Here is a 16,863-nt window from a genome sequence, read left to right as displayed (position 1 = left end):
TCTCGTGCTCAGGTAGCCCAATGCTTTCCAACCATTGTCCCACTGTTTGGACAGGGCATCTGGGTCATATTAATCTTTACTACCAACCAGCCCGCCATACAGCCCCCAAACCAGGCAGCAGAAGGCGGCATATCAAGCTGTCAGCTTAGGCTGCTCTGCCTTCGATGTGATTGTTGGACTGCTCTACCCAAAATTTCTTAAAGAAATGAGGGGCTAGTTTTCTATGCGTGTCACATGTGAGCACTCATATATTAAAATGTACTTCTACTTCTCTATTGCTTGCAGGTCTCTCATTACACATCAGTAAGACCAATGTTATGTTTCATCATACAGAATATTATGATGGGGAATGACAAAACGAAACTTCAAAGCAATACTTTTAATAAACAAATTCAAAGCAATAATTTTAATAAACGGAACTACCTAGGATCTGTAAGCTAAACAGACACTTCCCAGAATGCAGAATGTTTGTTGAAGTGGGAGCGGATACCAGAGACACTAACAGAGTAGGAGAGTCATGCATGCTTAGTATTAGGCCTAAATAAGCCTACTCCCTCAAGCTTTGTTAAATCCACCCATGAAAGGCTTAAAATCAAGCCATAAATAAATCAGTTTAGGAATGTTGAGGGCAATGAATGTACAAATGTCCTTTACACAATTGATGTATGTATGGCTTGTTATAAGAGTTGTATAAGCCCCCAATAAAATATTTTTTGTAAAAATCACATTCGTTTGCGAGTAACTTAGTGCCTAGTTGCACTGGCTAGGTCTTCTAGTAAGATACGTCCTGAAAGTAGTGAGAATGGACCCTCTTTAAAGGGAGAAAACACACTCTAGAACTCAGTATTAGATGATTCATAGCGATAATCCAACAGAACATTTCTAGACAAAACAATGAACTAGGAATATGAAGTTCATAAAAACAAAAGAAACTGACTTAGAAATAATGAACAGAGGATTATCACATAAGGTTTTTAGCTAATATATATCTAGTGAAGAATCTAAACAAAGATCAAAATGGAAATGTTAAAAAGAATCAAATTTAACTGATGGAGATTAAAAATAAAATACCTGAGGCGGGGGGAGGGGGGGTTAACTAGGTAGGACTAACAGCAAACTAGACACTTCCAAAAAATGCAGTGAATTTGAAGACACAGCAGTAGGCGATATAATATCCAAATCGTACCACAAAAAGGATAATGACTGAAAGTATAAAATGAAGAGCACAGCAGTGATCTGTGGGGCATTCTATCACACATATACAACTGGTGCTTTAGAAAGGGCAGGACGAAGAGGAAACAAACTTCCAGTGGTTGAAAACTATAATCCATAGATCCCAGATGCTCAGTAAAGCCCCGTAGGAAGAAAGAAAAGAAAACCACAACAAAGCACATTACAGTCAAACTATAGTAAGCAACACAGAAAATCTTAAAAGCAGCAAAAGGAAAAGGAAAGAACACACTTTACTCTCCAATTACTAATAGAAGAAGCAGACGAGACATAAGTGAGGTTTCAGAGAGCTGAACAACATTATAAACCAACTTGATCTAACAGACATTATATAATTCTGACTTACAGTAAGCCTACATAGGTTTGGGGATTAGAAATCTTTATGGGAGCACACAGCCCCATCTTTCTCTCACAAAGAAGATGGTGGGTTTAAACTGCAAACCTGTGGTTAATAGTCCAACACTTACTTCACAGTGCTACCAAGATTCCTTGAAGGATAGCACAAGCTGACAGAAAATCAGGAAAAACAAAAAAAGACTTCATACATGGATAACAATGAGTACAAGGAAGAGGAAAATGCTCTAGAATCGACTGTGGTGATAAATGTACTATGCTTCTCGAAATATTGAATTGCATGACGTGGATGAAGTGCCAAGAAAACGGTTTCAAAAAAAGACTTCACACTGTTTAAATTAGTTCAACATTAAACTGACATTTATATTGCTATAATAACAGAATACACATTTTCAAGTACAGATCATCAACATATGCAAGGTCATAAAACACTTTATATTTAATAGCACTGAAATTATAAGCTAATGCAATGCATTAAAGGGAAAATGCTTATATTGGAAGAAAAGAAAGATAACCAACCATTTAAGATAAAGGAGATAGCATTAGCCCAGAGACCAAGTTCAGAAACAGGAAAGGTTACAGAAAGAAAAGTAAAGAAAACAGGAACAAGGGAAGAAGTGGGATAAGTGATGTTACTTCATGGGGATTGCAATCAATGATATAAAGCAAAATGTGTATGAATGGCTGAATGGAAAACTGATTTGCTCTATAAGCCTTTACCCAATCACAAAAAGTTAAAAATGAAAAGAGGAAGATTAAGATCTAAGGTTAAAAAACTATATTAACCAGTGCAAATAAAAATCATACCCACTGACATCAAGTCAATTCTGACTCATAATGATCCTTTAAAAATTAGTGTGAACTAAAAAATGATAAAGGCATGAATATGATTAAATGAATGAGAAGAAACAAATGGTAGTGCACTAAGAAGCAATGAAATTAAAAGTTCGCGGTTTGAAAAGATCAGGAAAAAGATAAACCTTTAGCTAAATTACAACAGATGGTAAAAGAGTAGAAACAAAAATTCTTTTACAAACACAAAACTTTATAGCTCTGAGGCATGAAAGATTACTAGGTAGCCTAAAAGGATGCTAAAATATCCCGAGATATGATGTAATACCATATAGAAATAGTCTATTATTAAAATGGCAATTCCCTATAAACTAATTATATAGATTTAATGCTGTGTACCCTAAGACAATTCTGAGTCATAGTGACTCCATGTGACAAAGCAGAATTTTCCCATAAGGGTCTCTTGCTTGTAATTTTTACAGACGAGGATCATTAGGTCTGTCTTCCTCAGAATTCCTGGGGAGAAAATAACTGAGGGAGGTGCTCTGCTGGCAGTTAACAGGCAAGTGTTTAACCACTGCACCACCAGGATACCTTTTAGATTCAATATAATCCCAATCCTATCAGGGTTTTGCTTGCTTTGTTTGGGGGTGGTCGTAGATTGTGGAGCTGATTTTAGAACTCTTGCAGAAAACCCGAAGAACCTAGAACAAGCAAACACACATTTTTTGGAGGACCCCGTCACCTGATTTTCAGACTTACTCTAAAGCTAGCGTAATCAAGGCAGGGTGTACTGGAGAAAAGATAAAACTCACAGATCAGTGAAACAGAATTGAGTGTCCAGAAATCTCTCTTAAATCTAAGAGGAGCTTCAAAAAGTTTGTGGAAAAATTCCATAACCTCTTTTTAAAAAAAAGACTTCTCTTGACTTCATTGAAGGCTTACAGAGTAGACCATTAGTTTCATATTTAACAATTCTTACACATGTTGTTTCATTTCAATCATTGCAATTCCTTTAACCTAAACCGCAGATCCCTATTCCACTCCTCTCCCACCATTTAATTTCATCCTTGAGCAGATGCTGCATTTATTTCAAATTGTTGCTTGTTTTAAGGTGTGCGTACCTTACTAGTGTTACTGTTCCCCTTATAGATTTCTTATTGGCTGAAATTTGAGCCAAAGGTGTGAGTTCAGTTCCAGACCTGAATGGTGACTAGGGGCCGTAGTCTCAGCGGTTCCCCCTAGGATTTAGAAGTTTATTCCACCACTTTTCCCCATCCTATCCAAGGACTTCTCATGTGATCTCTTTCAGAACAATTGGTCCTGGTAGCTAGACACCCTCTAGTTTTTCTGGTCACAGGATCTTTTACTATAATTCTGTTTTCCCACAAACTTTCTGAAGTCCCCTTGTGTAATGTTGGCTACTGTTTGACAAAAGTACCAATGTGACTATGTGGGGAAATAATTATCTTTCAACAAATGGAAGTGGAGCAAATCATATTCATAAAAAGAAAAATCCCAAAATGTTAACTCTGGTCTGACAACTTAAATGAAAACGAACAAATGTATCAAAATGTATCATAGACCTAAATATAAAAGGTACAACTATAAAACTAGAGACCAATACAGGAGAAATTCTTTGTAACCTTGAGATATGAAAATATTTCTTATATAGAATCCCAGGGGGGAAAAATTGAATTTTAAAATGCAATTAAAAAATTTTTAAATGCAGTGAAAGAAATGAGCAAAGATTTCAAGAGATAATCTACATAACATGAAAAAATGTTCAAGTATCATTATTACATTATTCACCAATAAAATACAAATTAAAGCTATAATAAGACATCACTACACACTCACCAGAATAGCAAAGACTGGCAACAGCAAATGTTTACAAGAATGTAAAAAAAATTTACTTGTATACATTGTTGTGGGAGTGGAAAATGTTACACCCACTATGAGGCAAGGTCTGGTCTTTTTAAATAAAAAAAAATTAAAAAACACATTTTATTACAATAGGCCATAAGAATATAAAATGTCTCCACAGATCTTCTTAATATGATTGAACAATTGGATGCTATGTAAAGTATATGCCAATAAGCTATTTTTTATAAAAGAGAAGGAAAAATGTCTCAGTGACTCCAACCACAGACACAAGAATGAACTAACTTGAATCTGTCTTCAATCCAACTAAACACAGACACAGTCCTAGAAACTGCTGCAATCTCTTAACTGACTGAGACTTGTGTGCTTCTGCCACCCCCACTCTAGCAAAGCAAATCATTTAAGATTAAAAGGGCAGCATCATGATGAAGTCAACATATGTACTAATGTGCTGGACACAAATGATGTATGTACGGATTGTGATGAGTTGTATGAGCCCCTAATAAAATGATTATTTAAAAAAAAAAAAAAAGGGCAGCATCTACCCAGAGGCAAAGATGGTGCATTGAATTAGAATGTGTGTGAATCGTTGACTGTAAAACATCTGCTCTGTAAACCTGTTAGATTCCTCAGGTGGTAAATACCTCAGTCTTTTCTTGAGAAAGAAATTAATGTTGAAGCCTGGTTTCTGATCCAAGTGGGTTTTTATAAAGGATAGAAGAAGTGTCGGGTTTTACAGTTTACTGAACACGGGACTGCACCCCCACATGGCTGAGCAGAAAGCGGAGGAGCAGCTAAAAGGAAGGCGGTCTGGTCATTTTTAATAAAATTAAACACATACCCACCCTTTGAACAAGAAAATACAAAACAAGTCTGTGCAATGACATGCAAGTATGTTAATAATAGCCACTTTGGAATCTGCCCAGATTTCATCAGGAGAATGAGTAAATAAATACTGTATATTCAGACAATGAAATACTACTCAGTAATATAAAAAGGAACAAGCTACTGACACGTGTTAATAACACACAAGAATTTCAACAATATTATGTTCATTTAAAAGTGTACTCCAAAGCTTTCACACTCTATGATTCACTGCTCTTGACTAGGTGAAATGAAGTGATTACTAAAGTAATCAAAACAGTATTTCCTCTTGGGTGGGACTGATTGAGAAGAGGGAAAGAGAGTAATGATATATTCTGTAGCCTGATAGGGGTTTGAGTTACACTGGTGTATGTACTAGTATTTGTTAAAACTCATCAGATAGTATACATCGGCTATGTCATTTCACTGTAAATTTTATATAAAAAGGAAAGCAAGTCATTTCAATTACTTACATGCATTTAGGGGTAGATTCATTGATGTCCACACTTACATACATACTAGAGTATAAGCCAACCTGAATATCAGCTGAGGCACCTAATTTCACCACAAAAACCACATTAAAAATGTGCTGGAAAACTCGGCTTATACATGAGTATATGTGACATTTCAAAATTAATAAAAAGATATGTTGATGGATGAGAAGAGGGATAGATAAATGGGAAATTATGTGAGAAATCAAATATGTCAAATTATTAATGGCAAAATCTAGGTGCTGGGTATATGGGTATTTACTGTATAATTATTTCAAATTTTTAAATTATAATAAATATATATTTATAAAAATATACTTTGAGACTACAAGTAATAGAACTCTATTTTATTTTTTGAAGTCTATTTAAAAATATTTAAGTACATTTGAAAAAGAACCAGGAGAAACCAATATGAAGAGATGAGAGAATGCGTCTCAGATTGATGAAGGCCCACATGCTGCCACATCCCTGAGTTCAGCACCTGCACCCTGCTGCCACCACTCCCAAGAGAAAGGCTGAAGGGGTGGCTAAGCCTAGGGATATGAAGGCAAGATGAAGGATGAACCTCAGAGGAGATCTGCAAGGTTATCTGCTAAACCAATCCTCCAAATCCAGAGATGAAGTCTAAGGAGAATTACCCTGCAGAAAATGGAGGTGCCAAAACAAGGCCAGACATAGAAAGCTGAAGGTAATGGAGATGCCAGGTGAAGCCTGTGAATTTTTTATAAATATGTACTTCTGGTACCTGACATACCTATTTTTCCCCTTGTTAAATAGACAAAATTTGGGTTTACTGTTTTTGTTTTTTTTAATTCTGCTGTCAGAACACAGAACACTGCATCATGGTTTGGGTAGGAAGGGGCAAATGTCACTAGTAGGATGTCTCCAAAGCTGGATTGATAGGGGGAAAAACACCTTTCCCTTATAGTTTTGAGACACACCTGGCACAAATGCCTTTTATATCTCTATACCCTTTTTTCCCTTTCTGCCTTTAGCAGAGACTTGACTCCCATAAACCCAGACACCTCCTGGGACCTGACCTCATGAGGCTATTTTAATGACATCCCTCAAAAGGATATTAATTGTGAACAAGATTCCCTGGAATGCCATCCTGTTGCATAGAAAATGAGTCCTCTAAAAAGCAGGAGGAGGGAATCTCATTACCAGCAAGAACCAGCAGTGGAGCATGTTCTCTGGGCCCAAGATCTCTGGGCAGAGAACCTCCTATAATCCAGGGCAGCTAAAACAGAAGAGGAGCAGCAGCAAAACCATGAGTCAGGGCACATAACAGAGTGGTGGACTTCCCAACCCACAGAGCAAGTAAAGCTGAGTGCCTCTGTGCAGAACGTTGGTTGGCAGAAAGGAGAGGCTCTGAGCACTTAATCGAGGAAGCTGGGCTTGCTGACCCACGGAAGTGGAGCGGAGTGTCTTCAGCTGAGGTTTAATCAAGTAGGCTCTCTCTGAGCACTTTATTCAGAAAGCTGGATTTGTTGACCCACAGAGCTGGAGTTGAATGCCTTCAGGTTGAGGCTTACAGTGTCCCTTTGGGCTAAATATTAGCAGACCTGAAAGAACTTTGTAAGATGTTCTAATGAACAACTATCCGGAGCATTTCTCAGTGGCCTTGCAACTTGGATCTTAGAACCCAAAGAGTTAAAATAGAGAACAAATTAAGACAACTTACTGCTTATTAAATTCTCCAACCTGGCAATTCCACTACTGAGTAGATATATTATCCAGATAATATCTTCCACATGTGGAAAGTCTCTAGGAAACTGATGTAAGAATTTCATGGTAGCATAATTTATAATTAAAAACAAAACAAAAAAATAGAAACCATTCAAATGTCCATTATTAGTGCCATAGGTAATCTGTGCTATATTGTTAGATAAGGGACTCCTACATAGCAGTGAAAGAAGACCAAAGTAGATGTCAGAAGAGACTCTGAAGCTTGCTCTTGAGAACAGTATAGTGAAGCACAAATAAAATGTTATTATGATATTGGTGAAATGTTCTGATGATGTTGGTTATTATGATGTTACTGAACCCTCATGAACTGCTAGAACAACCAGCAAAAGTCTTGAAGAAACACAGCTAGAATGCGCCTTAGTAGTAAGGACGGCACGATTCTGTTGCGCATTCGTGAGCTCTGTCATCTGGATGACAAAGCTCTGGAGAAGGAGACTATGCTTGATGTAAATCAATGAAAAAGAAGAAAATCCTCCTGACTATGAATTGACTCAGTGAGTGCCAGTGGGCTCAAACAGAACATTTCTGCGGCTGGACAGGAACCGGGCAGTGTCTCCTTCTGTTGTACCTGTGGTCGCTATGAGCCAGAACCAACTTGATGGCCCTAACAATAACACAGCAGTGAAACACAATGAGTACAAGTACAGTAATCAGCAATATTCATAATCAGGAATGCAACACTGATTGACAAAAATAAAGCAAGACGTAAAAGAAAACATACAATCTAGATCCACCAATACGTTGTGTTTCCTCTCTCACTGCCAACAAGTCGGAATGGACAGGGTAGAACTGCCCCTGTGAATTTCCCCACTGTAAATTTTTATAGAACAGAAAGCCTTGGCTCTCTCCTGAATAAGTTGTGTAGAAGCACAAATAAATGTGACAAAACTATAAAGAATGAGACCTCCCCCCCAAGACTATAGCCCTTAGTCACCCTTCAGATCTGGAACTGAACTCACCCCTGTGTTAGAATAATAAACCACCGAGGCTCAAAAAGGCAACATTTACCCAAGGACAGAGGGTTAAGAAAGGAGGCAGAATGGAAACAGGAAACACTCAGAAGAAGTGGGATAAATATAGAGGGGATTTAAAGGGAAGAATTAAAACAAACTGAATAAATTATTAATAGTAAAACTGAACTATCTGCTTGCTCTGTAGACTTTCACTTTTATCACAGAAAGTTTTATAAAAAGTAAATGATAATCAGAAGTCATATTGAGGATAGCAGGTAAGGGCAGAGGACAGGATCAGAGAAGCCCGAGGGCCTCAGACGTCATGAAAAAGTCCTACTTGACTGGGTGGGAGATACTTGATGTGATTTATATTGTTCATCTTTAGACCTTCCATATTAACTTGTAAGATCCATATTAACTTGTAAGAATTATTTTGGATCTATTCAACTATTTAATACAAGTAAATTATAATACACAAAATTTTTGAAAACCTATTTTAAATGGTAAAATTGGTCTTTAATGATATTCTTTGCCTACCCGAAAAATCTTGTGCATCCTCATGGTGGCTGAACAAAAGATAAACCTTGTGAGAAGCAAGCGAAGAAATTCATCTCCAAAAAACTGAAGAAATGCCTGATCTGCAAAGAGGACAAAGGTGACAGTAAAAAAAAAAAAAAAAAAAAACCTCAAAAGAAAAATGTCAAAGAGGAAGAAAATCTTCTCAATTTTCCTGCCTGGGACAGATACCTTTAAAAATTCAAACAATTAAAAATATAACAAGACTGAGCCATAATAGTACATTCTGCCTAGCCTCCAGTTAGATTAGTTGGGTACCTATTGAACGTGAGTGAGTCAGTAGCTGGGCAATATCTCGGTTGATTTTTCGAAGATATTCTTGACACTTTTCCCAGAGGCCTCTACGCATGCTTGATAATCCAGAGACAAATAGGAAGGCCATTAGAGGATTGTTCAAAAAGAGAGTGAAGAGGCTACCTCGTTGAGATTGATCTGTAATAACAAACATGTTATAGACAACAATTTTATACAAGAGATACATTTGAGTAATATTATGTACTGACAACCTATAAAATTAAAGGGATATTATTAAATCATAGTTCAATAAAGCAGATTCTGCATGGAACTACAAAAAACATAGCCCAGGTATCTTGCTTTGTGCTGAATATTAGTAAACAAGAGAAATAGCAAATGAACATATTCTTAGCTATTGTACCAAAGTAACAATTTCTTCCACACAGAAAGTGCTGGAACACAATGCATGATGGAAATATCTGGTAAATACCGGAACAGCCCATCTTCTCCATTTTCCTTTGACAGCTGCTCTTTCTCTCCCTTCAAGGTTCTCTTCTTGGCTGTCCACATTGCTGATCTCACTGTCTCCCATGATTTGTCAGTCTGTTCCTAATGACTCCCAGTGCTCTATCTGCAGCCTAGATTGGACTCCTTAGGTCTAAAACTCTGCCGTCCTGCATTAGCAAACAGCCTCTTAAAATGTTACTGGTCCAAAATGAGACGTGCTGGTCAGTGTAAAATACATACTGGATTTCTAAGACTTAGTACAAAATAACATTATTAATACTAATTTCAACCAACTATTTTTCACTTTAAAAAATATGACTACTAGAACATTTTAAATTATACACATGATACACACAAATATTTTTACCGGACAACAATGCCTTCTAGACTATATATCCAACCTAGTTCTCACATGTAACATGTTAAAATTTAAAAACAAATGATTTCCCTTTTCTCCTCAAATATGCTTCTCAATAAGTATCTATTTCTACCTGCAACTCAGTTAGAAATCTGGGCACCCTCTGCTTTACCCTTAAATCCCCACAACTAGTCCATCAAGTCCTTTCTGGTGCCACGTACCCAGTCACTGTACTAACTTCAGCCATCACCCTCCCACCTCCTCATACGCATCAACGACCCTCTCCAGTTCATTTTCTAAAAGGTTATCTGGGTGCACTTTCCTGAGTCTCCTCTGTAGACTCTTTTGAAGGCACCCGGTGACTTCTACTTAAGTCTCTTAATAAACCATTGTATTTATTTATTTATTTAATTTAAATAAATTATTTTATTTGGGTCTCTTACAGCTCTTATAACAACCCATACATCAATTGTATCAAGCACATTTGTACATATGTTACCATCAATATTTCCAAAATTAAACCATTTTAAAAGGCTTTTTAATAACACAGCTATACAATATAAAACTCTATTCCCCTTAGCTAGAAGGAACATCTTTAATTCTCTAAATGTAACAAACTCTCTCACTTCAGGGTCTCAGCACGTGCTATTTCTCTGCTGTGAAATTCTTGTTCAACCATACCCTATTTCCAAATAAGTCCACGTTATCTTTCAAATTCATTTTAGACGACAATTCAGCCACTTCTCTCACTCTAAGTCCTGGCTAGGTTTTCCTCCTCTGGGTTCCCTGAGTTGCTTCTGATGGAATACTTACATGGCTGTCTGTATCTTTGACTAGACATTTGGCCCTAGAGCCCAAGAATTGTATTTGGTTGGTGTGGAATCTCCAGTAATGTTTGTAAAATGAAAGAAGTTAACTCTTGGCTAAAGAGAAATTAGCAGGCTTTAGTTGTCAAAGGTACAAGAACCAATCGGATATTCTAATTACTGTATTTAGCTACCTGCTAGTTTTGTGCCCAGGTGGAGGGACAACTCCCTTTTGCAAAAGTGACTGTTAATGCATATATCCACACCATTTCTCCTCCCCTGCCCCCAGGTCCCCCCAAAAGAACTTTGAATCTGCTATAATTAAGCAATCCATTTAAGGTTCTGGAGTTCTAAACTTGATAGGACAAAAGAGATGATATGGGATCAAAAAATGTCAAGGACATATAATACAAATAAATATATTAACAATAGCCAAAACACAATATTTATTATATACCTAGCACTATTCTGTTTCTATCCCTATTTGACAGATAAAGAAACCAAGCACAAAATGGTTAAGTAATTTCCCAAGGTTACTCAGCTAATAAGTAGTGGAGTTGAGATTCAAATTTCCTCAGGCAGTCTCCAAAATCCATGCTTTTATCCTTTACACGATAAAGCCATTCAGGTGACATAATCCTGATACTAATGCATTAGACCATGTGCTACTATATAAAGCTGCATCTTGACAGGATGAATGAACAGCAATAAGTTCTCTTTAAGTAATAGGAGGGTGTCACATTCTGACAAGAAACAGGATATCAAAGTCCTCAAAGCAGGAGAATTTTACCGTTGTTTGAAGGTAAGTTCTATCCCTTAAAATAATTTGGCTTCTGGATGCATGAACTTATGATTTCTACAAGTTTTTCCCTATTAAATAGCAGAACTTACCTCAAAACAACGGTGAAAGTCTCCAGCTTCTCTCAGGCATTCAAATGCTGACCATCACTTCCTGTGTCAAACTATGTCAGCAGACAGGACTTCTGGCTGGGAAGTAGCAGTAAAATGCCATCTCCCAGAGAGACATCAGCACTATTCACAGTTAGGGAGATAGTGAAACAGTGACAAGTACTGCTAAAACAGTGTTAAGGTTTGTTTAGTATTTTACCTAGCTAATTGACTGGGGAGTTAGAATTAGATTTTATGTGTTACTTATTAAGAATAAATTATCAAAGACAAAAAGTCTTTCATTTCCCAGCCAGCTTGAGCAATGGCTTCAGCACAGATCTGTCTCCCTAGCTGACTTAGAAGAGGTTCTTTTATTTTCCGAGTAGAACAAATTAAAAATGTGAACAAAAGAAACCCTTTCAGTGGTGCCAGTGTCTCATTAGAGTATCCTCATTCTTAGGCACTGTGTGGGGAACTTTTCCACACCACCAACCTAACAGTCTTAAAAGATGCCTAAAGTATGTAGCCAAAGAGACAAGCAATCATGCTACATAGATGATCTCTTAGCTTTTGGAAAGCCCCTAGTAGGCACATTTGAAAAGGCAACATCCAACAGCAAGTAACAAAACCTCCTTTTTCTCAAGGATGATTTATCTTTTCTCTTAAAGTTATTTCAAGGCTTAATGGTAGCGAAAATTAATGTTTTTTTTAAACAAGGCTTTTGAGTATATTTCAGATTGACACCTGCCACATTAAACATTCTAAGTCCATAAGTGATCATTGTGGGGAGGAAAAAACAAAGATCAGTATTATTTCACAGTCAATGTTCACTTCAACCTATGGGTAGAACAGAAAATGACAGCACATACCTTGTAATGCTTTTGGATATGCTGTCGGAGAAAGCAAGCAGACTAGTGGCTGTCCAAACAAGTTTGTGAAATTCTGTTATATAAAACAATTTAAAATACTCATTAAAAATGTGACCAATGAGAGTTACTCAGTAACATTCCTAAGCACTTTAGTGTTCTGTTTAGGCCCTTTTACTCATAGACAGATACGGAAATACCACAAATGGAAGAAGAAACTAACATGTAAATACATCTACTATGCAGAATAAGCTAAACAGAAAACAAGATCTAGGACTTGGTTCTCAGCCAATCTCACAGGCTTCGTATATAAGAATTAGCTCCATCTCTTAATGTGGATTTAACTGTCTGCATAAAATATACAAAACCAGAAGATCAATGTGTTCATTTACAATGAGAATTAAATGGGCACTCAAACTAGAATATGCAGGGTTAAGGATAGTCTTTCCCTAAAGGCAGATATAAGTATATGGTAAACAAACTCATTATCAAAACAGTATGAAAATAAAAACCCCTATAATTTATCTCATAGGAATAAATAAGAATGAAAAACCAAAAACAACTCCCAAAATAACTTTATGCCTCAATGTCAACAATAAAGACTTGAACAAATGGAAAGACAGGTGTTCCTAGAGAATTGATTTTAATGATGTCATCACATTAATTGAAATTTAACCCAATCTCAATAAAAACTACCACAAAAATTTTAAATTCTGTAAGTAAAAAAGCAAATTCTACAGTTCATACAGATATTTAGGAAAAATATGGGGGCGGGGGGGAAACAACTATTATTCATTAGATAGTAAGACATATAAAGTCTTAGTAATTAAAATTGAGTGGCATAGGTTTCCTCAGAGTTGAACACAGAACTACTAATGATCCAGCAATATCCATCCCAGATACAGACCCAGAAGAAATAAAGGTAGGAACACAAACAGAAATCTGTATATCAGTTTTCACTTTCCATCACCATCAAAAGCTGGAAGCAACTAAAATGTCTATCAACAGATGAATGCAGTCACACAATGGAACACTGTACAACCGTAAACAAGAAATAGCACCTCTAGGTGTCTTGTAAAAGCAGATGAAGATCCTCTCTGGATCAAGGTACTGTCATTCTAGTGTCAATGACTGTCCCACGAACAGTCTTACGAATAATGAGAACCCAGTTCAAAACCAAGCATATAAAGAAACACAAACACAAAGGAAGTCTTTAAACACTACAAGCAAGTATATTTTTACATAAAATGATCAAATATAGGTTACAGATTATAAAATAAACATGCTCGTTACAAAAACAAATGTGAAAACAAAAATTAGAAAATTATACAAAGTGGCATGGTGTATTGGAAATAGAAGCCAAAAGAACTTCTGGACATGAGAAATTCAGTAGAGGGATTTAATAGCAAATCAGACACAGATAAGAACAGATTTGTGAACTAAAAGCAATCAGGAGAAAGTATCCACATCTCAATCAGGGAAATAAAGAAATGGAAAAGATGGGAGAGAGGTTAAGAAAAGTAGACAACATAGTGAAAATGCCTTATATATGTTTAATCAGAGTTCCAGAGGGAGATGAGAGAAAAGATGAAGCAGAGCTGATAGTTGAAGAAATAAAATTCCATAGTCCCGTTACAAAAATAGCAAAAGACTCTAATGTAGCATGTCCAGAAATCGAACAAACCTCCTATAGGATAAATATAAAGCAACTAAGTACAGATATCACAGTGTAACTGCACAAAAGAAGATAGAGGAAGGTTTTCCAGAGCCGCAGGAAAGGAGTGAGAGGCTCACTGGAAGAAGAGCTCTTTTTTTTTTTTTTTTTAAACATTTTATTAGGGGCTCATACAACTGTTATCCCAATCCATACACACATCAATTGTGTAAAGCGCATTTGTACATCGTTTCTCAAAACATTTTCTCTCCACTTAAACCCCTGACATTAGGTCCTCATTTTTCCCCTCCCTCCCCGCTCCCCCCTCCCTCATGAGCCCTTGATAGTTTATAAATGGTTATTTTGTCATATCTTGCCCTGTCCGACGTCTCCCTTCACCCACTTTTCGGTTGTCTGTCCCCCAGAGAGGAGGTCACACACAGTTCCATGTAATCGGTTCCCGGAAGAAGAGCTCTTGTCTAACATTGTTTGTTACGTCTCCTGAGATTATCACTACCTGCGGCAGTCAAATAAGATGAGGCTATTTCAACAAATGTGCAAGTTATTTTTATTTATAGGAATTGAACTCTGTCAAATTTTCTTCTTCTAAAGAAAATAAAGGCTTTCCCAAAACAGCTAATGGCACATTAAAAGAAAACAAATGTATTCTTCTATTGTGACTATTGCTACACTTATCACACCTTTCTAGTTTAGGAAATTCTTTCCATTATCCTTAAAAACTATTTGGGGCTGTCTGCTGTGCCAACACCGCTTGTGGGCCCGTCCTGCTCCTTCTGCTCTGCCACCTTCCTTCCTGAGTGGTGCCGGGTCAGCGCTGTGGTCGACACTTAGCTCTAAGACATCTTGGGAATCCTGTCTGGCACCAGTGAGAACCAGCATACAGAAAGTTAAGGCAAGGAATACCATCCTGAAAAGAGCCCAAATGCTGGGGACAAATTCGAAGAAAAAGTTTTGCATATGAAGTACACTCAACTGCTGAAAAGTGTGAGCTATATGACAGATAGGGAGAGCAAGGTCGTAGGGATGGTAGTGGCAGCGGTGGTGGTAGAGATGATATTTTCCCTCACATTTTAATGGAGGATTGTTCAGCTTCATGGGCAATGAGAATAGAAGTCGAAATGGCAGGAAGGAGAAAGCATGATGCATCTGCTCAAAATGTCTTTAGAAAATTTGTTAATGGCAAGACAACCAAACTACAACCCAGCAAGAATGAACTCTGTAGTGCGTGCAGTGATCAAGGTGGAAAATCTGATAATCTGTACTTGTTCAGAAGCGTCATGCTTGTCGGGGTCAAGGGGTACAATCATCATCAGACAGCTCACTCCAGGAATGGGACAACGAATGCAGTCTGTGTGCTGTGATTATAATGGAGAAGGAGAGGTAATTAATGGAAAGGACTGCTGTGAAAAATGTGATGGGAAGAAGGTGATTAAAGAAGTTAAGAGTCTTGAAGTCCATGTAGACAAAGGCATGGAACATGGCCAGAGAATGACGTTCACTGTGAAAGCAGACCAGGCCCCTGGAGTGGAACCAGGAGCTCCTTTCCTTCTGCTACAACAGGAGGTACTCCAGAGAGATGGCAATGGTTTGCATATGACGAGCAAGATAGGACTTGTTGAAGCGCTCTGTGGATTGCAGTTCATCTCTAAACATTTTTGATGCCCATCAGACTGGTGAACTATGCCCCTTGGCAAAGTAATGGAACCAGCATGTGCTTGAAGTGGTGAAACCCCAGAATCACAATCCCTTTGAAAACGGTGATCTCTACATAACATTTGATGTCAAGTTTCCTGAAGATCAATGGATCAATCCAGAAAAGTTTTGGGAACTACATGATCTTCTACCATCAAGACCAGAAGTTCGTAATGTAACTGGAGACACAGAAGAGGTAGAGCAGGAATTTGAAAGCACTCGGGGCTTGGGAGGTGGTCAGATGAGGAAAGCAGCACTCACCATGGCAGTGTCCCATCAGTAAACTCTGCAAACAAATGCACAGGTGGATTGTATTTCCATGTTTACCTGATTAGTTTCCAGCGAATTAGCCAGAATGTCTGATCAAACCAGATGAACTGATGGGACAGCTCAGGTGGTCTACGTATAAACTTTAGGTTCTGTTTCTGATAACCTGTCCTTGATGTTTTTAATTTTTTTGTGGAATTTATGTTTCATATTTTTAAGTCAAACCCCACATTGTAAGCTTGTGTAAAGTGTCCTGAACCTTTGTGTTTGGCTGCACCTGCATAAGCTGTTACAAATAGAATAAAGCATTTCATAGCCTGTTATCTTTCATTTAGATGACTGGAAAATGGGCTTTGCACATAGAGGGTTTGGAGCAGACTGGGAACAATGGGAAAACTCATATTAGCTGCAGTTGTAAAGTTTGAGTTTTTTTCTGTTCTTTTGAGTTTTTTCCCCCCCCATACATTATTTTGTGAAAGGTTTTTTGGAACTCCATAATAAAAGGCAGTTGGTGTAAATTACTCTTTGTGTCACATTTTTAGATAGAACAGATTTTGAACTGACAAATGTAATCTTTAAAAACTGGATAACAAACCCAGGGACAAGGGAACAACAAGCGATCCAAATTGGTGGGGAGGTGGGTGTGGGAGACCTGGTAGGGCAGGATCAAGGGGAAC

The 16,863-nt window shown here is 37.4% G+C and overlaps 1 protein-coding gene across 2 annotated transcripts in view; it reads right to left on the bottom strand.

The window, feature by feature from the left end:
* Nucleotides 1-16,863, bottom strand: part of SCAI (suppressor of cancer cell invasion) — a 71,928-nt gene that overhangs the window by 2,401 nt on the left and 52,664 nt on the right. The window contains exons 13-15 of one of the 2 annotated variants that reach the window (XM_045290201.1): nt 12,556-12,628; nt 9,152-9,325; nt 8,855-8,955 (exon numbers count right to left, since the gene is read on the bottom strand). In XM_045290201.1, the coding sequence (XP_045146136.1) occupies nt 8,855-8,955; nt 9,152-9,325; nt 12,556-12,628 (348 nt within the window). The remainder of the gene's footprint in view (nt 1-8,854; nt 8,956-9,151; nt 9,326-12,555; nt 12,629-16,863) is intronic. The other variant, XM_045290202.1, reaches the window with a different exon arrangement.

The sequence above is a fragment of the Echinops telfairi genome, unplaced genomic scaffold (assembly GCF_000313985.2).
Source record: "Echinops telfairi isolate 266 unplaced genomic scaffold, ASM31398v2 ScPeMD7_32;HRSCAF=126, whole genome shotgun sequence".
Taxonomy (NCBI): Eukaryota; Metazoa; Chordata; class Mammalia; order Afrosoricida; family Tenrecidae; genus Echinops; species Echinops telfairi.
This window is presented reverse-complemented; position numbering and strand designations above follow the sequence as displayed.